Here is a 26613-nt window from a genome sequence, read left to right as displayed (position 1 = left end):
ACTCAGTGCCCTCCCCATCTTCTACCTATACTGGATGGAAGGCTGGTTTCATGTGTTTCGACCAAGTCTGGGTGTGTGCAGTTTTTGTGCCACATGAGCCCAGGTACATGAAAATGCATGTAAAACTAAACCATAGAGGCAAGTGAAGAATCTCTGTAACCAAACTCCATTTTTCCTGAGCACAAAGTACATAGTAGATGTTTACCTACCATGATCTCAGCCCAGTAGAGAAATAAAAATCCCACATCTGTTTTTCCCCACTATGCTAAAGAAAAGTCTATTACAAAAAAAGTCTGTCCAGTTAAGGTGTTTACCTCATATGGTTTTGCAGCCACCATATCACCAATCATCCTAAGAAAAACAAACAAACAAATAAATGAAATAACCAGAAATTATGACTCTACTTCTTGCATTTCAAATCATCAGGAAAACAGGCTTTTCCAATATAAAGTGTTACTAAATGCACAGAACAAGTCTCCATTTCCCTGTTTCCGATGTTTCCCATCCCTCTTCTGTCTGTCCAACTTTGCCAATTTTTGCTTTGGGAAATCCAACCTTCTTGTTGTTGTCTTTATCCAGATTCAGTGATTTCAGATTTCATTCAGTGGCTGCTGTTGATACAATTGTTTTTAAAACTATCATTTTACTTTCATAGAATCATAGAATGGCCTGGGATGGAAAGGACTTCAAAGCTCATCTAGTTTCAACCCCCCCCGCCACGGGCAGGGTCGTCAATGACCAGACCAGACTGCCCAGAGCCATATCCAGCCTGGCTTTGAATGCATCCAGGGATGGGGCATCCACAAACTCCTTGGGCAACCTGTTCCAGTGCATCAGAACCTTTCTTTGCATCCTTTAATTATGGGAACTTCTGCTACATCTCGTGGACTTGAGGGATCTAGTTACCACTTCAGTACTTGCCAGAGGCCACTTGAAGAGCCAGATCTTTGTAACATGAATGCGTGTGCCACATATGGTAGAATCTTCACTGTGGAAGAAAACAGGTCCTAGAAATCAGCCTATTTTGCTGATAAATTGCCGGTAGATAAAGCATAGACCTTTACCTTTATGGGTCTCTTCAGCAGAAGAGAAAGAAGTATCTTTCTTCTTTAGATATTCTTTAGATAGAAGATACTCACTGAGTTTTAACCTTTTTCTCAGAAAAAACTCGAAGGCAGAACTCTCCATTTTTGTAAGGCTCAAATGTGGATGGCACAATGAGGTACTCTCCTTTGGGCAATTTAATGCGGCTGGAGACTTCACGCAGGTTGATGTAAGTCTCAGACCGGGCTATTGGTTGGTTCCTTGTGAAGAAAGCACGGTTCAGATGGATGTCTTTGTTGTTTTCCAGCTGTCGGAAACATGTTTTTGTTAGAAACCTTTTGACAATTCATTGGCAAGCCAGCCATCCTATTTAAATTTCAGTGATTAAAATCCATCTCAAGTTTTTCTTAGCACAAAATAATAAATCTGTGAGTGATGGCATAAGAGGTAACCACCAGGGTTATGTCATGTGAAACAGTCAGGCAGGTAATTAGGAGAAAGTACCCTTCTCTATAAATATTATTTTTTCACATGCCTCTTTACAATGTGTGGTATAGAATAACTAAAAAGAACATAATGTGTACTCTGGTCAAACTATTACCTACTCAAGTTGTCCATGTAATGAATATTTTTTGCTCTCATACTCTACTCATGAACAAATTTAAATTTCAGAATTTCAGAATGCCTTTCAGCAATTGATGGTGTGAGATAGACCTCCTAATTGCACAGGAGTTACAGTTTCTGATTTCTTTAGACACACAGAAGAGAATAGCAAACAGAACAAAGTAGTAGAAGGTAAGAACAGAAGGGTAAGACTTACAGAGCCAAATTAGATGATTAAAGCAATTTCTGTTAGTAATACTAAAGGTGTTCCTTTGGAATATGGCAAAAATTGTACTTAATTTTTCTGTAATACCAATATGTTATTAAATGTGAAATGTAGTATAGCTTGTAAAACAAAATACTGATATAACATAAACAGCGATGTATGAATAACATCTCTTCTTTAAATCTCCTTTTTGTGACTTTTGCTTTATAGAGATATCTTTCAAAAATTATGATTCAGTGATCCACAATAACTGCTAAATAGTTGACACAAGGTGTGGAACATTGGATGCAGATAAGACTTCTGTCTAAGATCAGAACATAAAATTATGTTATCAAAAACCTTAAAATAATTCAGTATTTTTGTCATAAACTGTAGAATAAAATGCTTTTTTTCCCTGCTTTGTTCAAAAGATAAGATTGGATTTGTTAGTCAACCACCCTGTCCTTTCTTGCCATGTATCTTAAGCTAGGATTAGACTGCAAAGATTAAGAAGTCAGATCCCATATCTTTTTCAACATATAAAGCTCATTTTCCTTTTGCATCTGCAAGGCTGTTAAAAGAACACAGTTAATTGCTACACGACCACACATTCATTAACTGAGGGAGAAGAAAAGGGCTGGAAAGCCTAGGAAAAATTGGCAGTGCAGAGTGCTGGACCTCAGTAATGACTATAGGCTATTCCTAATACAAGACACCCCTGGGGTCTCCTTCTTTAAGAATGAAATTCTCTTTAACTTGTTATTGACATCTAGGAGGATTTGGGAAAACAGGTTGAGCTGTTTTTTTTTCATTAGCAGAAGTCTCAGCTCAGAACTATAAAAGGAATGGATCCACAGAGTCTGGCATTTCTTCTAAAAAATATTAGGTACATTTTCTAAGTTTTAGAGTGCAGAGACTCTGCCTCCATATGTACTAAACAAACAAATTTTGACTTCTGTTGTACAAAATAAGTGGAAGTCAACTTTCAAGAGGTATAAATGAGATCAGGATTAGGATTCCAATGTCTCTAGTAAAGCTTCATGCCCCAGTCCCTTGGAAATGGTTATTTAGAACATGAGATTGTCATCCAGTGATAAAGAAGAGCTTGTCGTTAGCAAGGAGCAAATCCTCCTGGTAGCTAGACTGGCACAAGAATTGCCCGTCTGGAAGGAAGAAATGTTCAGCAAGGATTACATACCTCCTGTGGAATCTGAAAGCAAAAAAAAGAGCCAATGTCAAAGGGTTGCTACGTAGGCATTTCTATTATTAGATAAAAAGAGTCAGATAAACCCTTCTTCAGACACTTAGTTTTCATTCCCACTTACTACCAATCCTTGTAGTATCAGTTACCATAAAGATCTAGATTGTGCTAGAGCAGTACCAAAAGAAAAATGGGACCTTCCTCCAGAGGAATCTACACAATAGAATTGCTTTTCTCCTGATTTGGTGTTGTGAATGATGTTCTATCAATTGGAAATATTTCAGTAAGCTTTAAAATGTTCAGCCAGGAAAGTCAGCAGGTTGGCCCTACTTTGCTAAATGAAAATGAGCAGACCTAAAATCTACCAACCTGCTGTTATTGGAATGCTGATGAAAATACAAGGCTGCTGTCACCAGCAAGAAGCTTGAGGATGACTGGGCTGTTGTAAGGCACATAAAATAAGTAGCAAATTTTAGTGTTTGGCCCTTTCTATATTAACTAAATACATGCACCTCTGAGTACAAGGTAGCTTTTTCAAGATCAAATAGTGTTCTCAGGAATACAGATTCCAGTGAAAGCCAAGGAGACTGTGCTCACAAGGCCCAGAAAAGCTGTTTAAAATATCACCCATACAATGCTTCCAGACTGCCTGAGATGGTCCTTTGGCTTTTGTTTATTTTATCCAACACAGTAGAAGCTCAGTGATGAGCTACACAACTTAATAAAGCTTTGCAAGACAGGCAGGGCTGGGCACATGCATTTTTACCTTACATAATACAGAGAACTGCTATGTCCTTGGCCACAGCATCAACTGCAGTGATATAAATCTACTGCAGTTCATGACCTGAGAACTTGGATCATAGCTGTGTGCCTACATGAGATGATTTAGCAGCCATTTCTTTAAAAAGAAAAGCCTCATCTTGTTAAAAGTCACCAAGCCTACTCTACTCTGAAAAAGATCACAGAGTAGGCAGGTGGGATGAAATAGATATAAAGCAAAAATGCACTGCTATCTTCTACAGGGTTGTTTTCAGAGATATGAGCAGACAAACATCCTTCATGCACAAATCCTGGGATGCCAGTAGGCTGGGGTTCTTGACAATCAACAGCTACTCAGAAAAGAACAAGGAGAATCAAAAATATATGCGAAGACTTCGGCCCTAGGGAAAATCCTTCCTAGTTTTGCACCACTCCTCACAAGATATATTAACAAAAGCCAGTGATTCCTATCTGCTCACACCTATAATGGCTAATAATCTTCATCCAGAGAAATTTAGAGGGCACTGAATTGCTTTTCTCTAAATATGATGTTGGGAAGTATAATACTGGTTGGAAATTCTTGTATTTGCTTTTCTGCCCTTACACCACAAAAGTCAGAGACAGCACTACAGACTTTTTCCCTATGTTATATCTATGGAGACAGAAGCAATACTGGGAAAATAAGAAAATTAATTTTTAAAAAAGACCAAAAAAAACCCCCAAAGCTGAATCAGAACAATAACAACAATAATAACACTGTAGACAATGAATCAAAACAATTATCAAATAAAAGGGGAAAAAATAAAGAAAATGACTACTGAGCACTGATGATAAGCTGTAATCAGAACCACTTATCTGGAATTACAAGGCACCCTGATCCTGCCCCCATTCAGATTTTGAAAGAGAAGACCCCTATTGAGCCTGCTGCTAAATTGATTGCCTCCAGTTTTACACCTTTTTCCTGTTAAAATAAGACAAATACTGAACTAATTTTTTCTGAATCTTCCCATATTATGTTGGTTAGGAAGAGATGAGAGAAGCTTTTCAGCCATCTTGCAAAACCTAGTTCTTTCTGAAGTGTAGTGTTGAATGTCAAGATGAGCACATGACAGATTTTTGCCAGGGTAACAGTGAATAAAACCTACAATGAGGAACAAACTGTACCTGATAGAGTGAATAACCAATACTAAGCAGACCTTCTCCCATTCTCTTCTGTCTCCTGCGGTTCTTCTGCATCAAGCCCACCAATATAGTACAGCATGGCTCATTCAAACTCCCTTCATGATCATCATCTGGTTCATCCAGCCGGATTTTAAACTGGGGATTGATCCAGTATGTTGCTAAAAATCCCCAAGGCAAAACAAGAAGGAGGAGATTTTGTTGTCATTGAAGCCAGAATGGTTGTCACTACAATTACAGAGAAAATCTCTTTGGATGGACATTTGCTGGAGTTTATCCAAACCTTTCTAGTATGTTACATGGTTTTATGTGTTTCACAGCTATGCTGTATATCAGTTGGAGCCATAGCAAATCAAAACACTGTGGTATTTTCTAGGGTGTAGGGACAAAGAGGGAGGAGCTCATACCATTAATTTCAGCCAGTCATTTATCTTCAGGAAATGTCCTTGGCTAAGGTTTTGATTCAAGAGGACCAAAAATCAGGCAGCCTCTCCAGAGGTTTAACCTGAAAATGAATGTGAGACAACTCTACTACTGATCTATGATACTTTCCTGGCTTACCTAGCCCTTTGGAGAATTACTCCAGTCAGTAGCAAAAGCCATGTAAGTAGGGAAAGCGCACAAAGGAAAAAAATTTAAAAAAGAATGCGGCCATGAATTAACTGCTCAGTGGGCTGATTATTGCTGACAAGGAAATAAGTAAATTAGGTCTTGGCTTAGACTGCCAAACTTTGGCTTGCTCTCTAAACCATACAGAGAGATCCAAACCCCTCCCAATTATGGCCACCCACAGCTCACAAGCAGTTATTTTTGCGGTTTTGTTATTTATTTCACCAAATGGCCACTTGACTGGGTCTCCACCTGGGTAGTTCTGGCAACCTCCAGCTGTTGAACCCCGTATCCACTGTCCATTGAACACGGTCAGGTCCCATTTGTTGACCTGGTTGCTTGTCAGTGTGTCAGGAGTCAGGTTGCAGATCTCCAGGCGGGTGAATTGCCTTTGAAAATCAGAAAATGCCATCCTAGAACACAAAAGATCATGGTTAATTCATCAGCCCATAACAGGCAGAGCAACTGCATGTGGGTGCCTCTCCCAGTGAGGAAGAAAATGTTGGTACTACAGAGCTGACCAAAGCTCCATTGAATTGAACTCTGAGTTCTGACCAGCTTTGTGGAAGCAAAATTTCCCATTCCCTGAATGAGCTGTATTTCATGAAGACAACTGTTCTCAAACACTGTTACATGTTACGGGCTCAGAGGTACCATTTTCTGTCATCCTCAGGCATGATCAATCCCTCATGGATTGTGCTTTCTGAGTAAACTCAATAAAATTGGTGTATACCAAAACATGCAGCAAAATGCTATTAAGTGGGAGCAGGAATTGATCCTTAGGAAAGAGTCACTCTGCAGAAAAATCATCTCAGTTTGGTATATTGATTTAAAACTTTTGTTGATGTTTATTTTTACCATTTCTAGTAGGCATGTGTGAATAACAGACCTTGATCACTTCATGCTGCAAGCAGAGGTCTGTTCTCATCCCTCACCACTTTATGCCCCACACAGCTGATTGTTCTGAAAGATGGCAGGCATTTTTCTTTCTGCTCTAGGACAGAGTGACATGTGTTCAGTACTGATCCACAAGATCACCCAGGTTTTACAGTCTTTTCATCAGATTTGGGTAAACAGAATCTTCCCCTGTTGACAATCTGAACTTTTTCATTAGTGTGTAGCATTCAGGCAAAAAACAAGCCTCAAAATATAAAGCATATGAGGTCCATTCTTGCCACATCATTAATTTTATTACCATCTGGTCTTTATATTTTGAGTAAGCACTGAGTTATTCAAGCTCTAATAAAAGGTAATATTTAAATGGGAAGGGAAATAAACAAGAGGCTAACCACCTACACAAGTTAACTCAGTGCTAGCAGTTTCTCTCCATCCAACTGAAAGGACTGCTTAAAAACCACATTTGCACATACAATACCCAAAAGATTGTGCTTATTAATGATGCTCACCAAAATTCTCCATCATCTACTTGCTTATCCAGAGCCTGTTTTTGTTTGGGATCAATATAATTCCATTCACGAGCACTGCAGACAAAGCACAAAAGCAACCTGCTCAGTTGTATTTCATTCTGCAATGAACTCAGACAGTGAGCTTCTGTCTTAAGTCACAGCTGACAAACTTCTATGTATTTCTACAACCACTAGAACCTTCTGCCCCTTCCTTCAGCCACACAGGGCTGGAATAAGACTGCAACAAAAACTGCAACAAATAAACCTTGAATCGAGATGGCAGAAAATGCAAATATTGCAGGCTGGCTGGATTGAGTAGCATGCAGCCCAAAAACAGGGGAAGAAATTCACAGTTATCAGATCTATAGAGAAGACTGATATTCTCCCTAGGGAAATAAGCTCTGCTGCTGGGGTCATCAAAAACAAGAAAGCCAAAAGGCAGAATTAGAACAAAATCCTGCAAAAAGCAGTGTCACTTCATTCCCACTCCAATGTCACTGTGCAGCAAGCCAGATTCTGACTTCATCTGCTCCCATGTGGCTGTGCAGTTCAGTACCTGTTTCAGTAGGGTTGTCCCATGGTAAAACAAGTGCAGCAAGACCAGGATATGGTGTGTGGGGACACAGACACGTTATCTTAGGGCTGAGCAAAGCAGCTCTGATAAAGATAGGAATAATTACAACATCTAACCATATTTTCTATATCAGCACCAGTACAATAGTCAAGAAAGGAACCTGAGATCTCAAAAAAGTTCTCACAAAAGATATATCAAGGCCCAAATGAAAGTAAAATACATACTGTTATGAAAATAAAAATAAGTGATATGTTGTCTCTCCCATTCCTGGGAGATTCCAAGCCCTGACAGCTTCTGATAGCTATTCAAGCTTCTGGTCCTTAGTTGAGTCATCATCATCTCCTTTTTTTCAGAATTCTCCAGTGTAAATCAAGTACTGGTCAGATTTAGAACTCCAAAACCTCAAAGCTGACTTAGGGGCACAGCAGGGTAGCCTTGTTGTGTTTTCCAGCAATTAAATTGGTTTGCCTGTGCTGCTAAGGTCTTGGTAACAACAATGGGATCTTCTAAGAAAAGTCATCTTGAGAAATGACATGAATAAAGCTTGCATGCGTTGCAAAGCTTTATACAACCCACAGTTAAAACATGGCCTGTTCTGTCTTATTAGAAAGCTCCGCCTGAGGCAGGGAAGAATGTCCACCGGGCAGAACAGATCAATATCTAGCCTTGCTAACAAATTAATAGTGTTTTATTCCAACGGATTTACCATCTTTCCTAAGTGTGCTTTGTGATTTGATTAAACTACATAATCTCAATTTAATTTTTGAAGGATACCAAAATACATAGAAGAGGGAAAGGCAAGGGTATATAAAAACTTACTTATCACTCCACGCTCCAGTCCATTCTACTTCACCCCAGGGATTTCTAAGCCTCACAAGTTTCTCTGGCTGTCCTTGGTAATAGACCTAAAAGATCGACAACAAACAGAACTTCAGCACTTCCATTACTCCAGTCATCATGGAGCAATTGCTTTTCAGCAAAGATAAAACATGATTTGTACTTGAGTGATGCAGTCCATTACAATTTCCAATAGTTAAGAGACACCCAGATGTCTTCCACTCTATTTTTACATTATCCTGTGCCACCAAGTGAGCCATTAGCTGCAACACTCACCATTTCATATAATGAAAGCAACCTGCAAGGAAAAACATCAGCTATAGAACAGCAGAATATCTTCATCCTCAAAAGACACTGCACAACACAGCAAGGTTGGAAAGAGATTATTTAGCACAGACATCTCTGTAACGATTCCGGTTTCAGAGAAGTGTGAATATCTAGGGCAAGTTCGGCAGATGAGTCTGGTGGAGCTGTTCACTAAAGAGTCTTTGAGTCCTTTCCCATTTGAGCTGATCGGCAAAGCACACACTTCCATAACATGTGGCCCAAGAATGTGCAACATTTTTATTTGGTCAATCACAGAAAGACATCAGAAATCTGAAGGCACCGCAGTGTTGCAAGTTGTTCTGCGTAATGGCAGCTATAAACACTTCAGCTAAGCTGGACGAGCTGCAGAGAGGCTGGCTTACCTCTTCGGCCCCAGTGACAGAATAAGCATGTCCCTTCACCAGCTTCAGACTCGTGATTGCTTCTGTTTCAGCTGCACAAGTTATCTGAGGCAAGAAAAATATAGCGACTTAGGGCTACATATTGTGTATGGACACATCTTTCATGAGCAGATTAATAAGGGAGAAGACATCCAAGGTGATAATGCACACTGAATATCAATATTCCCAATGCAAAGTAAACTAAATAGAGGTGAGAACTGTGGCAAGAGTTCACCTCCAGAACTTCATGTCTCAAATACACAGTCCTACCATAGCAGAGACTCAAGGATGTACCCTGAAATTTAAATCTAGAGCCTATTTCTAGCTCAGATAACAGACCCAGTCACCTGCAGAGATGTGCTCATGTCAACTCAGCTCTAACCTGCCTTGGTTGAATTAGGATTTGAAATGAGATTATAAAACAGGATGTGAAAGATATGGAGTTTCCAAAACATATACAGACTCGTCAGTAATATAGGAGATCTTGTATGATAGATGTCAATTATTTTTTAAATTGAAAATAAAGTCAAAATCAGAGTACAGTCTACAACAAAGTACCTCAAATGATTTGTGTCTAACAGTTCAGCGTCTGGAGTGGACATTACACATCATTTGAATGAGGAAAGATACTGAGAGAATGAGAATGGGGTTCAGGAAGACCTATCACAAACTTATGGCTCTGAGCACTTTAACAGGCTGTCTTGTAAAAAGAGAGCTGGTTATTTAAAGCCTTGTCCAACATTTTTACAACTGAAATCAATAGAAGTCTCACACTGACTGTAATTTGCTTTTAATCCAGACCTTCACACATATGCCTAGCTGAATCCAAGTATGATATTGACAAAAGCCTGGAGGAGCGAGGAAAGTAAAGCAATGGCAGCCTCTTACATCAATGGAACAGCCGAGCAGAGAGCCAGCCCTCAGGGCCTTCTGGACGATTTGGTATAGATTTGCTGGAGCCCTCCGCAGGTCATAGGATTCAGAGATGCCTCCAGTAAAATCCTCAAACCCCTCTATAGTGGACCCTCCAGCTAGAGCTTCATAAGAACCATTCAGCCTGCAGGAGAAAGAGCTGTGTGAGGCATCTCCACTTGCAAGGATAGAATCATAGAAGCTTTAGAGTTGGAAAGGACCCTTAAATGTCATCTTGTCCAATTCCCCCGCAACAAACAGGGACATCTACAGCAGATCAGGTTCCTCAGAGCCCCATTCAGCCTGACCTTGAGCGTCTCCAGGAACAGGGCACCAACCACCTCTCAGGGCAACATGTGCCAGTGCCTTACTACCCTCATTCTGAAAGATTTTTTCCTTATAGCCAAACTAAATTTTCTCTCTTTAAGTTCAAAACCATTTCCCCTTGTCTTATCACCACAAACTCTGGAATCTGTCCCCTTCTTTCCTGTAGCAGCCCTTTAAATACTGAAAGGAAAGCATGTGTGCTGCAGAAGTAAGGGCTTATACTGTAATATCTGTTTGTACATCTGATCATCATTGCGACCTGGGGCCCCTTGAAACAGAAGCTTGGCAATGTCCTGTCTGGACTTGTAAAAAAAAATGGTGGAACAGATGATGCCTTCGAGTGACATATCTAATCCCAACCCTTCTGCACAGCCAGGAGCACTGCCTCCCATCTAACCACATACTTGGCGTAGGCTTTCTCCAGCAGTGCGCTCCAGAATTCATTGCCTTCCTCTGAATGCACGAAGAGCAGCTCCCCATTCTTGGTGGGTAGCCGGTCGTCTACCACCACGTCCACCCACTCTCCGTACTGCCAGAACTAATGAGAAGAAGAGAGGAAGAGATGGTCAGGGCTGGTGTGCACACTGTGGCTCTACACTTCTGTCTTCTTCTGCTGTGTCACTGAGGCAAATTCTTCCCAGTCCTGTGAAATGCTGAGTAGGCTCCTTAATACTGGCAAAGAGTTGCTGATAGGTAACGTTAGCAGCAGCTTCTTGCACATGGCTTACATGATGGAGGGACCAGAAAGCTAGTGAGTATACAGAAAACTTGAAAGTCCACTTCTCTTGTCTACTATCCATTGAAAAAAAAATCATGCCACTGTAAAAATGCTGCACGGAGAAATCACCCAAAAGAGGAAGAACTTGGTAATGCCAATCTTTTCTGAAAATACTGGGAAATGTATGAAACACTGTTAATAATCATTTTTGCCTGGGCACTTAAAGCGTTTACTCTAGAATTTGTTGCAGTCATGGAGAGAAAGAAAAGAGAATAATTTAGATGACATCCTCTCTGCTGAGCTGAGCAGGAGCATGCGGGGAAAAATACAGATCATGGCCTGAACAGGCAACTACTCTGTGAGAAAGAACTTTTGTTAGCTTGGGAACACAAGTAAACTGCCTCTAGCTGCTGTATGTAGAAGAAACTTGTTTGCGAGAAACGGCTGTAAGCTCTGTTCTGCTTTTCTCCCCTCCATCAGTGTCATTTACATGTTGTAATTATTAATACTCAGCTTGTGGGGGAAAAAAAAAAAAAGCTAATACTATGATTTTCCTCTTTTATTCTCAATACCCTGATCAGACAGTTACCTGAAAATGAAAGATCCCAGCATAGTCCTCCTGGAAACTCTGAGCCTCGGGAACAACGCGGTGCAGAACATCTGGATTCAAAGTCAGAGATGCAATGGCAGCCAGGAGCCAGCAGTCACCTGCAAACACACGTCATCCACAGTGGAAAAGTTTATTAATAAATAGTGTCTTGTTGAGCTGATTCCTACACCAATATATCACGCTCCCACATAGATCAGAGCACCAGCATTAAGTGCTCTGTAAGATCCTGCTGGATTCAATGTCGGTTCAGCAATTCATTCTTGTTGTGTTATATTGTTTCTCTTTTGCTCATTTTCCACTCACCCAGACCACATAGGTATTGCAGGGCCCCTGCGAAGCTGATTGCAGTGGTAATTTTAGTGGCCTAACTTGAGCTTTGCTGTTTTGATTTTTTAATGAAGCTCTGAAAGCAGGCTGTTTTAGCTGAGATTTTTAATACCTCCAGGAGACCAAGAGCAGAGCCAAGAAAAAGGAAATTTGGGTTTGTGGGTTGCAAAGCCTGGCTGAGTAGCACAGAGTTAATGACCTGTGCTACCTCAACTAGCCCCAAGCCAATGCACCTGGGAGAAGCAGAGGCTTATGTGTATATATATATATTTTAGCCCTTTCTTTGAATGTCTGGACTTGAACCAGCTCTTAGGATTATTACTTCAGCTCTACTTATGACTCAGATGGAAACAGAAGTGCAGTGAGATCTTTGGAAGCACACGAGCCCATACTTTGGCTCACTGCTTATCCTGGAAAGGAGGGGCATGGGCCCTTACTGGAGGCTGGGTATCTTACAGCTGTTTGCTGAGTAGCTTGCTTGTTGTGTTGGGTAGGTGAAAGCCTTCACTTGCTGCTGGGAAACTCAGAGACCCATGGATTTCTTAGTGCATACTTTATCACAAAGAGCAGGAAGCACTTTTGTGGGTTCAGTTTAATTTCTGAGATCTGCTCAAAGCTTGGAAAACAAAATTTCTCCGAGGACGCTAAAACTGCCCTGATTCCCCGCAGGTTATCTGTGCCAAGACAGAGTTTTTTTGGTTTTGGGGTTTTTTTTTGCATAAATGCATATACTGCAGAATGAACTGGCATAATAACTCTTACTTTATTGAAAGTAAACTAATGGAGAAACCAAAAAAGTTTAATCTGTATCACGAATTAATATCTTAAAGTGATAGTTAACTCTTTATATTGACTTGAGCTCTTTATTTCAGTACCACAATTACTGTAACTCTAAACATGATATTCTAGAACTTGCCCAATGCTGGGAAGAACCCAGGTGCCTCCTATGAGCTGAACCAGAAGCAGCTGCTCCCAATCAGACAGACGCTTGAGAAAAACCTGTGAAGTTCCTTCCTGTAATGACCTGTAGCCACCTGAGCTGGCCAGTTTGATAGAGGTGCAAAACCCTGATCCAATCAACGTGTGTGGAGCAGGCATTTCCAATGGGAAATGTAGCATTAGTTGGTAAAGGCTCCACAGCCTTCCCCAGCACTGCCCTGTGCCATCCTGGCTGCCATGCTCAGGAAATAACATTTAAGGTGGAAGTGAGTAGTAACTGTCTGATCAGGGTATTGAGAATAAAAGGGGAAAACCATGGGGGTTACTTGCTTGTTCCAGCCACCTGCATTCCTATCAGAAGAGGTTAAAAAAACTTGTGCTACTCCTCCTATACAAGCAAAGTTTGAAGAGGAGCTGTGAGAAAGGATAAATGCTACTTTGGGAGGGAAAAAAAAAGAAAAAGAGTAAGGCTGAATCAGAATAAAAGTGTCATGAAGTAGAATTTGTAAAATGTGACTGCTGTGCATTATAGAAAAGTCCAATAGCATCAGCATCTAAAATGACTATGATCAAAACACTTTTGACATTCATTTTCAACCCAATTACCTCAAAAATTATTTTGCTTTCAGCAGGAGAGGACTCAATTCACTGGCTTGGAAGGCTCCTCCCAGCCTTAGATACCCACATATAAAATAAATAAAACTGGGAGAGTGCAGGGTTGGGGAGGGGTTGAAAGGATTGAAGAACCTCCTGTCCCAAGGAAACAGATGTAGGGACAAAAAAAAATGAAATTAAGAATATTCCAACCTGCTTTGTACCCACTTGTCTGAAGCTTTTATTGATATACAGCTGTGTGCTTTATGCAGTTTTAATTTCTACTTTTCCCTACAGATGTAGAAATAGCATAGTGATTCTGAGGAATGGGTCATCAAAGAAGAAAGATGAAAAGTCTTATAAGGTTAGGCCAGCAGACCTCTTTTTTCCCCACTTCCCCAAGCTTCTTTTTCTTCACAGAAGGCTGCTTCCAGATAGGTGGCAGAGCAGGATTCCTGGTGCCCCTGTTGTGTCCCTCTGCCCCAGTGAGACCAGAGGAGCTCTGTAGCAGGAAGTTACTGCTTTCCCAAAATGTAACATCTGGAAGGGTTTCTTCTTTCTGGTTACAGTCTTTACAACTGGTGGAAGGGAAACTGCTGTGGGCTTTGCTGTGGAGGTTTGATGTAAAATTAAACAGAAGAGTCAGTGAAATGAGAGGGGTTTCTTTAAATGTGTTATTTGCTTCTCTGACTCAGAACTGAACAATTTCAGAATCTCATCCCTATGAGATGGTAAATGCAGCATGAAATCCTTTACAGCTTTCTTACAGTAAGAATTAACTTCCTAGCATCTGAGAGGTTGAAAGGCATTGGCACTTCTGCTTTCCACAAACACACCATGCAATCTGACTTCCTGGGGAGCATTAGGGGCAAGCTGGCTTGGGAAGAATTCTATTGGAAGAGTTGTAGTGGGGAACATAGCCTTAAAACCTGCTTTACCTGCCCTGAGCAATGCAAAGTCCTATCTCTAAGCTTTACTCAGGGGCCTAATACCTTCTGCTAAGACCGTGGCAGAACAGCTATTAACTGCGTCCCCTGAAGGGAATCAGTTGGGAATTAGCTGCTGTGCAGTAACTTGGTAAAACAGGAAGGTTTGTATGGGATGTTCAGATACAGATGGTTTGGAACTGTTTTATACACAAGCAATGCATTATATTCAGGTTCCTGTGATGCTGGCTTTAACACAAATTAAAGAGGATAGAAGAAGCTGTCCATATTAAAGACAAACAAGATGAAACCTAAATTGCACAAACTGCTTCTTCTCATACACGTCAATGGAATTCCTGCTTATTAGTAAGGTTTCTCAGCCCTTCTCAATGGATTCTTAGGTTTTTTGTTGTCTGGTGTTTTTGTTGTTAAGTACAAGGTTCCATTAATTGTTCCTTTTTTTTTTTTCCCCTGAAGTTCAACTTAGTTTTGCTGACAGCAGCTTTAATAGTTCTGTTTGCAGCTGTGCCTACAGCATAGCATGGCAGTACAACATCCCCAGAAAAGCAGCTGATATAGGACCACAAAAACCTGTCCTGATACAGCTACAGGTTACAAGTCAGTTTTCAAATTGTGAAATTTGTGAGGAAAGCATTTCATTCCTTCCCTAAAAAGTGAATTTTGGAAGGAAGAAGAAACGAGGCCAACTGGCCAATGAATTAAATATGTAATTAGAATTTATTTCTAATGCAATTATAGTCAGAAAAATGATAGTATCAAAAAGCGTTTTTGCTCACAGCATACACTTGAAGTTGTACCTTTTAGATTCTAGAAATAAAAAAAACACCTCAGCATTTAGCCCTATGAAGCTAAATCACCTGTGGGCACATATACTGCTTTCTGCTCAGTCTCATATTTTGTGAACAAAAGCTTCAGGTAAGTGCCAATTACACTGTTTACTGCTGCTACAGCTGAATGTGCTAAAAAGAAACCAACACGATCCCTGGATCCAAAGTCATCTGTAATTCTTGTAAAGTCCAGTCTTATTTAATTTAAAGTGAGCAATTATGACCTTAAGTTTGTGGTGAAGAACTTGAATTTGAAAACTAGCTGTGCATGTGTATATGTATACAACTACATACACACAAACACATGCAATATCCTGCTTAGAAACATCACTTTGACTATAAGGGTACTTGAACTAGAACCTCTTCTTGCTCACATGTGCACTCCATTGCCTCTGTTCTCAGCGCCACAAAGGTGCTTTGTGGTTTACAGACAACCAAGCCACTGCACTGGACACTGAATCCTTGCTGGCTTGGTAGCTGTGCAGCTCCTCCATGTTGACATTTACCCAAGTACACTGCAAGCATAGGAGCCATTAAAATTAATTGATTAGTTTTGGTTGCTGCAGAGCAGCACTTGGTTTCTGTTTACTACTATCAAAGCATCCACACAGAGCATTTGCACTCTTCATTAAGTTACGGATAGAGTAAGTTAAGCCAACAGTCCAGGTGCCTGTTTCCAAGATCTAAGAGGCAGCACAGGAGCATTTCTGGGATGAATGTATTCTGGCTTGTTGCTGATTCATCAGTGACAGGTTTCAGGTTTGTCTCCAGTCTACCTGTTACCTTCTCAGTCTGCCTGAGAGATATGACACATACAAGGCACCCGTGGGGGATCCTCAGCTGGAGTGCCTTGGTGGCAGCCATGTTGGCTACACAGGACATATGCTGGCAGTCCAGATATGTTCTAAGACTTCAGAACAAGAGCTGCCCCATGAATATAACTGGTCTGGTTCTGGAAAACTATATTAAATGAAGAGGCTTTTGTTAAGTTAAATTTATGCCACTTCCTTCTCAAGGCCTTCTGCAAACAGATCTGTGGTTAACTTATTCACATAGCTGCAAGGAAACTTCATAAGTCACCTCTAATAATGAAGTCTGTGAATGCATTTCAAGTTGCTACTAGGCAATCAAAAAGCTATGGTTCAAAGTACGTTTAAAATATTTCAGGTCTTTCAAGTTCCCATCAAACTTCCCAAGCTGATATTCATCTAGCCTATGCTGTTGTCAAAGAAATATGTTTAATGGAGTGAGACTGACTCTGGGTTTTCTTGTTCCTTTTGTTCACATAAGCCCAGACCTGCAGTGTTATTTTTAAAAGAAAAGGAACATGTCTCAGAAAATTATTAAAAGTAGGCTCTATTTCCCTAAAGGACTTGTTAACAGGTCACATACAAGGCTTATGTAAATATGTAATCAGGGTCTGTTTCAATAGAAGGGTTTCACATGACAGCTTTAATAACAACTACTTTGATATTTGAGGTATTGGATCAAATAACCAAAAACCAAAACAAAGCATAGCATGCCTCTGAGATGTAAAGCAAATACCTGAGTACTAAGTTCAGACTGAGGTAAGCCCCACGCCTCTATTCTGAAGTTTATTTTTGTAAAGGGTCAGCAGACAGAAGTGATTGTAAACAGCCTTTCAGAAACAAAGGGGGGTTATATTTGTCCCCTCATTGTATTTTCTGCCTTTGTGAGAATATGACCTCTTAAAATGGTTTTACTCCTTTTTGGAGTGAAAAAGAAGCTCATAACAAAAGCAGAATCAGATTATCGGGCTTTTTTGTCCAGGTTTGGGGGGTATATTTTAGGACACACACTTGGGCTCCAGCAGCCAGCCCCCTCCCCAGAGGCACAGGAGCCACTTTGGCCCAGACCCATTGCCACCGCTATTTGGTGGGTTTGGTACTGCCTTGTGAAATGAAAATCCATTTAGCACATCGGGCTGGAAATCCACAGAGTCATTCAGGAGGTGATGGAAAAAGAGTCTGAGAGTATTTGCATCCAGTTTATGGGCTTAAGACAAATAATCATCAGAATCATTAAGGTTGGAAAAGACCTCCAAGATTATGTAGTCCAACTGCTGACCAATCAATCACAACCATGCCCATCAAACCATGTCCCTAAACACCATGTCTACATATTTACTGAACACTTCCAGAAACAGTGACTCCACCACCTCCCTGGGTAGCCTAAGAACAGACTCTTCAGTCCTCTAGCTTATAAGCTGTCAAGGTTTTACTTCAGGTGAATGGTTGTCGTGGAGATTTTTTATGCTATTATAGAAACTTTCTAAATTGGAAGTGACAAGAAATGTCACTTTTATTACTTATCTGAACAATTCTTCTAAAATACAGTAAATGATTCCCTGTACTCTGCTCTGACATCCACCAAATAAATATCCTGGTGCACATATAGGATTGGGCATCTTATTTCCAGCAGCTGGAATATAGACCCATACACCAAGGAATTTCTTAGTGATCACTTTAATAGTGCTGTGTTTACAGGACCAGTGCTGGTATTATTTATCACCAGCAAGTTGCAGAAATTGTTTGAATCTCATCTGCAAAGTGGATGGGATAGAAGAGCAGTGAGGTCAGGAGTGCTGCAGTAAGCAGCACAGAAGGGAGACAAGCTGATTTTTCCATGTCTCATCTATCAAATTCTCATTACAAGAGTTTCAGCCTCTTTGCCTCTATATGCAGTCAGGAGAGGCTGCTGCTACTGCTGCCTTCTGCAGCTGGATCTTATCAGCTGGGTGGGCAGGGAAGAGGCCAATGCATTAGCTACCAGAGAGGGGATAAAAGTTATTTGCATAGCAGCTTTGCTTAAATGATGGCAAGCACTAGAGAAAAATGGGTAGAAAGGATGGCTTTACTATGATGGGTCCAGGAGAGAATGACTGCTGTCTGAGACATCCTATCAGCATCAGGCCCCAATTCACAGAGTTGGGCACCACTGTCTTTTTCAGTGGTGTTTTTCCATACCGTGACCAGTCACTTCTTGCAGCTCTACACTGAATGCCATACAAACAGAATGAATATTCAGCAAGAAGGGCTTGGAGGAAGTTGCCTGGGGTAGATTTTTCACTGAGAGTGTTGTGAGGTGCTAGCACAGGCTGCCCAGAGCAGTTGTAGATGCTCTATCCTGGGAGGTGTTCAAGGCCACGTTGGATGGGGCCCTGGGCAGCCTGGTCTAGTGACTGATATAGAAGCTGACAACCCTGCCTGCAGCAGGGGCTTGGAATTAGGTGATCTTTGAAGTCCCTTCCCACACAAGCCATTCTGTGATGACATGAATGGAGCACATCAGCTTTGTAATATTTTTTCATGTATTTCTTGTTCCTAATTCAAGGACCATCCCTCTTGGCATGAAACAGCAAGTCACAATCCCAGTCCCTGTCCCTAACCAGTTCCTGCTCCATACCTTGGTGTATGGCAAAAGATGATGATAGTCCCTTCAGATGGGATACAGGCACTACAGAGAAATAACAGGTAATAAAGAAGGAAAATTGACTCACCTCTTCCAAAAACCAACAACAGCTCAAGAGGAGAGCAATCTCTATCCACAAAGATACTGCTTCTTTGGCTGCTAACCCTTAAATGAGGGTGAGGAGGGGTGGATCCAGGCTCTACCTCTTCTGGTCACACAGCTGCATTTCTTGCACCTGAGCTCCCTGGGTTAGGCATGCTTTGTCACCTGGAGCTCAACCATTGGCTCAGGCTGTGACCTGGCAATTCCACTGCACTCGGGGACCAGGTATTTTCATTATTATTTTTTTTTCTTCATATTTTTATTTTGCTTTAAACTGGGACTAGATCTTGCTCAGCCTCCTGAGTAAAAATCCTCTATGATCAGGCCAGAGGATAAAATTTTCTCAGTGTCCCTTGACTTTTAGAAGAGACTTACTGGGATGAGGAATTTTAATTTAAGCTTCTGGTTTTGGAACAAAAAGAAAAAAAAAAAAAGAAGAAGAAGAAAAACAAAATGCAGAAGTGTTGTACTTACCCAGCTCTCCTTGGCAAACATCTGTCCGAGTAGCTCCTCCAACTATGAACTGAGGATTGTCACATAAGTCCTGAAAAGACATGTTTTCAAAGTGTGCATCACTCTTCCTGGTCTGAAAAGTTCTTTTTTTTTTGTTAATTGTTCCAATGGGAAATTTCAAAGAATATTAAATATATGTAGATATATTAAGGAGAAGCTTCCCCTTCCTCCCAAGCATTCCCCTAGGGGCAGTATGGGCAGCTTCTAGGGAGACCAAATTCATGCCTGCTCTCCTGGTAGCTGCCTGTGAGCATGCCTGTGTCACTGGGCCATGGAGGCAGGGGCAGTCCAGGACTTCTTTATGTGTGCATGAAGAAGAGTCAGACTGTTGATCTCTTTTTGCAGTAGGTGTAATTTCAGCAAGATACCTCTTGCTTCTGTGATTATTCAGCTGTTGGCTGCCTCATAGCTGTCTTGGTGGACAGGAGGCAGCAGCAGGTTGCCTACCACATAGAAAAGTTTGTGTTGTGGGGTCTTTTTGTTGTTGTCTTGGTGGGTTTTCTTCCCCCTCCAAACTGGTGATCTGTCACAGCACCTGCTGGCTGTCAGCTGTATATGACATATTACATGACATGCTACACATTTATACAGCTGCTTTTTCTGAGCCACTGCCAAGCACCACATACACATTTCTCACAACTGCATTTCTAGCTCTTCCTCTTCTTGGAGCATGTCATAAGTTGATGGTGCTTTCTGTTTTCCAGAGACATATAAAACCAAGGGGATTTCACAGTTTTTGCTGCAGAAGTGCCCATTAAGGTACTGTTTGAACCACTGGGCTTGCAAGAATTGAAACTTGGAGTTACTGAATCAATAAAATTCCTTTTCTATTTTTTTTGGGTAGATAGGGACTAAAAACAAATTGGCTTTAAATTTTTCCCTCTTGTTGCCTTCCCTGCATCAGACAAAGGTAAGTTATTTGTGTTTTTTCTTCTTCTTTTCCTCCTTTTTTTTCCTTCCTCTCCCATTTTAGAATCATTAAGGTTGGGAAGTCCAAACATTGATCCATCACCCCCTTGATATCCCAGGGAGAGGTAAAATAACAAAGGAGGAGCAAAACATGTACAGAAATCAACTACTGAAAAATGAAAGGATTGAAAAATCTTTGAAGCTGTGATTGATTTAAGAATTTCAGTGGTCTTTTTTTTTTTTTTTCTGATGAAAATGACTGTTTTCAATGAAAGGCCATTTGCAGGATGTGGATATTTGAGAGATGACCATTCCAGTCAGATGCTTCTCAGCTGTTGCAGGGATAGAGGGAAGCAAAGCAGAGGGTTTATGGAAGTGTTAGCTTAGTTCCCTGAGTTACCCAGTGGAAGGACCATGGATGAACACCCTCACAGGCAATGGTTGGTGCCACTGGATACCCTGTGCTGCTTGGATGCACACGGGGAGTGTGTGTCCTTCTTGGACTGTACCCTGAACGGGAATCTTTGGGGAGCTGGGATAGAAAGGGAGGAATCCAATTCCCAATAGCCAGTTATGGGATTCTCTGCTTTAAGAAAAGCTTAGGTAAGGCAAGATAGAATCAAAAGTGAACCAAACATAAAGGAATAGCAGGCATTCAGCATCACTCTTTTGGCATGGATGTGCTCAGGTGAACGCTAATCACCCAGACCCAGCCAAGCATGCCATGACACAGTGCTCTTACCGTAGGCCGCTTCCAGACTATTCCCTGGGTTTTGAAGGAGTAAGGTCCCAGGTCCTGGTATCCCAGTGCAGACGGGCAGGCAGGGAACTCCTCATCCTTGAATAGAGTCCCAGCCTGAAGGCACTTCTGCCTCAGTGCCTCGTAGTCCTGGCCCAAGTAGCTGAGGGCCTTTCTGCAGGAACCCAGCCCCTCAGCAGCCGCTCGCTCTTGGCACAGCCTGGCTGCCAACCCAGCCATACTGCCTCTGTCTGCAGGGGCAGAGGAGGTGTATGGAGCTGGTAACCAGGGTGGGGCATGAGGGGAGGAGGCTCAACAAGTGCAAATATGTACCTGAGACAGCAGGCGGCCAGCCTATGAGTGTGGGCACTATCTTGTGCCACTGCCGTCTTATTTGCTCAAAAGCTTGTGAACTCCTTGCTCATTTCTAAAGCACATTTTTAATGAGGTATGAGGGAAAGCAGTGGCTTTGCAGGCACACCTGTCTGCACATGGAAACCCATTCTGTGCTGGAAATTAGGCTCAGAGGCCAGCTCCAAGAGAGCAGGTGAAGATGCTTCAGACCTTTCCTTCTTTCCAAAATCCAGCTTTACACTGCTGGAGGGTAGAGCATCCACAAAACCTAGGGCTGATATCACGTATATGGTAATGGAGTGCTAAAGTCAGGGAAAAATTGAGGAGAATCAGCACTAGGAACAGTCTTCTGGCTTAAATGATCTCCTTTTTTGGTGGGGGGGGGGGAGGAGAGGGAAGGGGGAAGAAAAAGAAGTTATCTTTGGTACTCTGAAAACAGTACATGTGTATGAATTAATTCATCGGCAATAAAAGGTGTGAAGCTGATAGAATTAGAGATAGTTGTTTGGCCAAACAACCTGCAGAGGGCAAGGATCCCATCCAGTGCATGCCCTTGGCAAGAGCGGACAACTGTGCAGCACTATGCATCACCAAAGGGAAGCAAACTGGTGCCTTTCTCAGCAATAAAAATTGGGGTCTTATCCACCATACTTCCAGACTTTTGGTGCTCCCTGGATATAAAATGTTTGCAACAAAAAATAAAAAAGCCTCAGGTCCAGAAGGCTTTTTGGACATTGAACAGTGGTTGGTTTCTGTTCTTACTGTTCATCTTGCACTGACACAGGGTGCTCCCTGGTGCAGTAGCTGTGGGAATTTGTAGCCTGGAGAAGAGAAGCATGGGCAACTTTCTGCAGGGCAGAGCCCAGCTGCTTTCCAACTCAGTAGTCAGGTTTCCCAAGGAAGGGCCACTGCTTGCTTACCCAGAGCTGGGCAAACAGTTGCTTTGTTTGCAAGAGGACATGGCTGATGACCATCCCTTGGTACATTTAGACAGAAGGTGTGGGGAAAGGAAGAGAGACTTTCTAAGGAAAGAAACCAATTGAGATAAAGAATCCAAACAGAGGCTAGCCGGCTTACTTGTCTGCAAATATTTGAAGAGCAAGAATGTAAAAGAGGAAATGAAATTACCTGGTCAGTCCCAGGTGGGCACTGGTAGGGAAAGCTGTGCTGTGGAAATTATTGTACTGTCTATACAGAAATGAAATTAGATACTGTTGTAATTGAGTAAAGAAGAGTGGTCAGAATTTCATCTCTGTTATATTTCAGTACTTCTGCATGTGTTTGTGTAGTGAATCAGAATGAAGATTTAAATAATAAGGGGCTGAAGGGAGGGTTTTTTGCTTTGCAGAATGTTTTGTTTTTTTTCCTGAAAAATAGACCCATTCAGACATACCTTCTTTCTCTGATGGTAGGGCAGAATACTTGTTTCATTCTCTCTGCAATATTCTTACACAACATTCTTATCCCCTGTTCTTTTGGCCCAGAACTTCTCTTTTGCAGTAACTGCCATAAGCTTTATTCCTGAAAAGCAAAGTGCTTTGGCATTTGGAAGTTCCCAATTTGATCCATAATTCTTTGTGTCCCATGTATGGTTTTGGATGTAACTTTGATATTCTGCGTGCTCTGTAACTCCAGTTGCCACTGGACATGAGAGGGCACAGAAGGGGTGAAACCTTGCACGTCCCCAGCATGCTGAAGAATGAAGTGGAGGAAATATGATAACGTTTTATCTCTGTAAATTGCTGTAAAATGTGCTGTAGGATTTTTTTCCTGTCCTCCTCCTTACATTTGGAAAGAGGCTGAGGACATATTCTCTGATGGAGGTCTGGACCAGGTAACCACCCAGTGTGTCTGCCACAAACCACTGCTCCCACTGATCTATAGGAGAGCACTTTAAATCCATTTCCAAGCTTGATTAGCCTCAGCATGACCTGTTTTGTGTAGAAAGTGATGCTCAAGCACCACCTAGAGGATATAAAGAGGAAAAGATCGTGGCTGTACAGTTGACTACAGTGACAATTATGCTATGGGGGGGAAAAAGGGTTAGGTTTTTCATAGACTTCTAATTTGCTGCTAGAGTGGTGTTCCCCCTGAAAGGAAATACAAATAAGAAAAAGGAAAAAAAAAGGAAAAAAAAGAACTGAATCTGATTTCTGTTGCTTCTGGAACTTACATGTTTTTGTTCATCTCTTCATGATTTCTTCTCCCTTTTTTGATGATGGTGAGAGGGTGAGATAAATGGAGAAGAATAGAATCAACCAGGAAAAGGCATCATCTTGGTTGCAAGGGAGAATGTGCCAATTACATGAAATTGAAACTGTTCCACGTCAGTGGGAATCCTTAGAAGAAAACTGCCAGTAATCTAATGGCTCTAGCCATTTTTGCTGTACTGCATTAGAGGGAAATGAAATAGCCCTCCTGCACTGCAGCACTTTGCTAATGAGAATTAAAGCTGCTTATCTGTATTGTAGACCATAAGCTGTGAAAAGGGATTAGCTTGACTTAAAGAGCTTGCATTCTCCCATTCTGGATGTACAGGCTTCTAGGCACCCTTTTATTCCGAAAATTGAGTGACTATTACTAGGCAGACCAGTGTGAGCTATGACATGCCTTCAGTGTTTGTCCATAAGATTATTCTTTAGAAGTCATTGCCCCAGATATGAAGCTCCACAATCCCAGGGGATGAGGAGCTGGGAAAAGCATTTCACAAGACTGCCAAAGCCTTGCCAACACCCCTCACTGCCTTGGCTGGGCTTTGTGATGGTGAGGAAACCTCCAGCCCCAAAGGGGAAAGCAAATCCCTTTGTTATGAAACACCACCACTGCTGCCAGCCTTCTATTTTAGGAAGGCATCCTCATTCGGGGGTGCTCTTGAGGAGGAGAGCAGGAGCCCAGCAAGGCCCCTGGACCACTGGGCAGACTTCATCTTCTATCCCAACAATATCTGTATATTGTGTAGGGCAGAAAGAGCAGCACAAGGGCAGATGAGAAGAGAATCATAGAACCATGTGAGTTGGAAGGGATCCCAAAGGTAATCTGGTCCAACTGCCCTGCAATGAACAGGGACATCTACAGTTCAATCAAGTGCTTAGGGCCTTGTCCAGCCTGACCTTGAGTGCCTCCACAGACAGGACACCCACCACCTCTTTGGGCAACCTATGCCAGTTCCTCACCAGTACTCTGATTTGTAAAAAACTTCTTCCTTATATCCAATCTAAAACTCCCATCTTTTAGTTTGAAACCTTTCCCCTTATCCTGTCACAACAGACCCTGCTAATGAGGCTGTCCACTTCTTTCTTATAGCCCCCCCTTTAGAAGAGAGACGGATGCTATGAGATGTGTGGAGAAGCACAGAGCTGCTCCCAATTATTGAGTGAGGATGGGGATATAGGGAAAGAAGAGGAAGCACGTCCTACCTGGGACATCCCTTTTGTCCTCTTATCCCCTGTCTTACTGTAGAGAATCCAAGAAACCTCTGTTAACTGTCTGCACAGAGAGGCTGTGTAACCTCCTTGTACATACTTGATGTTCTTGATCATTATCCAGGCATAGACTACAGGCACGCTGTCAGCAGTCCCTACAGCAGTCATTACTAATCCCTTAGGGGGCATGGGTAGGTTGCTAAAGAAAACAGAACTATTGTATGACAAATCTAACTTAAGCTTCTGCGCCTACTGGAAGCTAGCTAGAGGAGTTCATAAGCCAGACCTCGTTTCTAGTCTAGTGAAAACCACTGCTTTAAATTGACATTAGTTTCCTTCTCCTGTGGCTCTTGAAAATGAGGTTAGTCTGATCTGTGGCAGCTGTACAGCTCCGATCCACTGTGTGGAGCCAAACCAGTGCCTCCGGAGCAGCTTTGCGGTTACGTGGCTCCCTGCAGGTTACATTACAGCACCATTCAAAATCCAAACCCTATGCCTGAGAGCACCGTCCAGACACCCCTTGAACTCCCTCTGCCATTGGGGCTGTGCCCACTGCCCTGGGCAGCCTGTTCCATGCCCACCGCCTTCTGGGGCAGACCCTGTGCCTAACCCCCAGCTGCCCCTCCCCTGACAGCTCCATGCCGTTCCCTCGGGCCCTGTCGCTGTCACACAGAGCTGCCCTTCGCTCCCTATGAGGAGCTGCAGCCGCCATTAGGCCTCCCCTCAGCTCCTCTGCTCTGCGCTGTGCAAACCCAGCAGCCTCAGCACTCCTCACACACGCTGCCTTTAGACCCTTCGCCATCTTTGTTGCCTTCTTTTGGATGCCCAAAAATACAATGATATCTGTCTTGTGGCACCCAGACCTGCACCCAGTGCGGGAGGAGAGGCTGCACAGCGCAGAGCAGAGCAGGACAAGCCCTCCTTTCGCCCGGCAGAAGTGCTGAGCCTGGGGCAGCCAGGATGCAGTTGGCCCTTGTAGCTACCAGGGCACATGGCTGCCTCAGGTTGAACTTGCTTGTTTTCCAGTATAATGGTGATGCTTTGTCCATAACTGTGTAAGCAGAATGTGTGCTGAGTATAAGCAGAGGAATCATTAATTATTGAAGCTCAAAGCCACCAAGCAAATCTACAGAGCCCCTCAACGCATCAAGGAGCCCTGTCTCGTCAGTGAAGGAAATGCTTTATGATTCTCAAGGGAAAATCCCCACCTCTCACCACACAGTAAAGCCAGGTATTCTACCAGTCTTTTCAAACAATGGCGTCGAGTTTAGTCCAGTAGGACGGCTCCGAAAAAGCCCTACGTGCGTGTAGAGCTCGGGATCCGCTGCCCCAAACGCGGCGCTTCTCCGCGCTGCCGGGCGGCTCTGTGAGTCAGACGTGAAGCACGGCACGAACCGCCCGAGCTCTCGCTGGGAGGACAGCCCTGTTGCAGCGGTGCCAGCGGCACGCAGCCGGAGGCGACCTTGCAGGGAGCCGTTCAGACAGCACGGGGGGCTGTGCGTGGACAGATGCAACCCTCGGACACGCGCGGGACTTTGGAGCGGGGGACTCCCGACGCCAGCTCCCATCACTCTGGGAGCGATTGCCATCCAATTTCTCCTCTTGCGTCCCGCTGAGAGCTGTAGATCCAGGCGGGGATTCCTCTCGCTGAAAGCGCTTTAAGCTCAGAAAATGTCCGTTTCCTTGCGGAAGATGAACACCCGGGACAATGCGCGGCGGGAAGGAAGCGCGCTTCCCTTCAACCCCACGAGGGATTTTTTGGTTGGGATCGGCTTTGACGTTCCCCTCCCACGACCCGCGGGATGCGGCACGCCCGA

At 42.6% G+C, this 26613-nt stretch overlaps 1 protein-coding gene across 1 annotated transcript in view; it reads right to left on the bottom strand.

Moving 5' to 3' along the window:
- Positions 1 to 21370, bottom strand: part of CAPN8 (calpain 8) — a 28367-nt gene extending 6997 nt beyond the window's left edge. The window contains exons 1-13 of the mRNA XM_003203833.4: positions 21024 to 21370; positions 19334 to 19403; positions 11671 to 11789; positions 10768 to 10901; positions 10013 to 10181; positions 9107 to 9190; positions 8400 to 8485; positions 7007 to 7081; positions 5853 to 6013; positions 4977 to 5152; positions 3051 to 3062; positions 1140 to 1351; positions 315 to 351 (exon numbers count right to left, since the gene is read on the bottom strand). Coding sequence (XP_003203881.2) covers positions 315 to 351; positions 1140 to 1351; positions 3051 to 3062; positions 4977 to 5152; positions 5853 to 6013; positions 7007 to 7081; positions 8400 to 8485; positions 9107 to 9190; positions 10013 to 10181; positions 10768 to 10901; positions 11671 to 11789; positions 19334 to 19403; positions 21024 to 21260 — 1572 coding nt within the window. The 5' untranslated portion in view covers positions 21261 to 21370. The remainder of the gene's footprint in view (positions 1 to 314; positions 352 to 1139; positions 1352 to 3050; positions 3063 to 4976; positions 5153 to 5852; positions 6014 to 7006; positions 7082 to 8399; positions 8486 to 9106; positions 9191 to 10012; positions 10182 to 10767; positions 10902 to 11670; positions 11790 to 19333; positions 19404 to 21023) is intronic.
- Between the last annotated feature and the right edge of the window lie 5243 nt (positions 21371 to 26613).

The sequence above is a fragment of the Meleagris gallopavo genome, chromosome 2 (genome assembly GCF_000146605.3).
Source record: "Meleagris gallopavo isolate NT-WF06-2002-E0010 breed Aviagen turkey brand Nicholas breeding stock chromosome 2, Turkey_5.1, whole genome shotgun sequence".
NCBI lineage: Eukaryota > Metazoa > Chordata > Aves > Galliformes > Phasianidae > Meleagris > Meleagris gallopavo.
The sequence above is the reverse complement of the archived record's forward strand: the minus strand, read 5'-3'. Positions and strand labels throughout refer to the sequence as shown.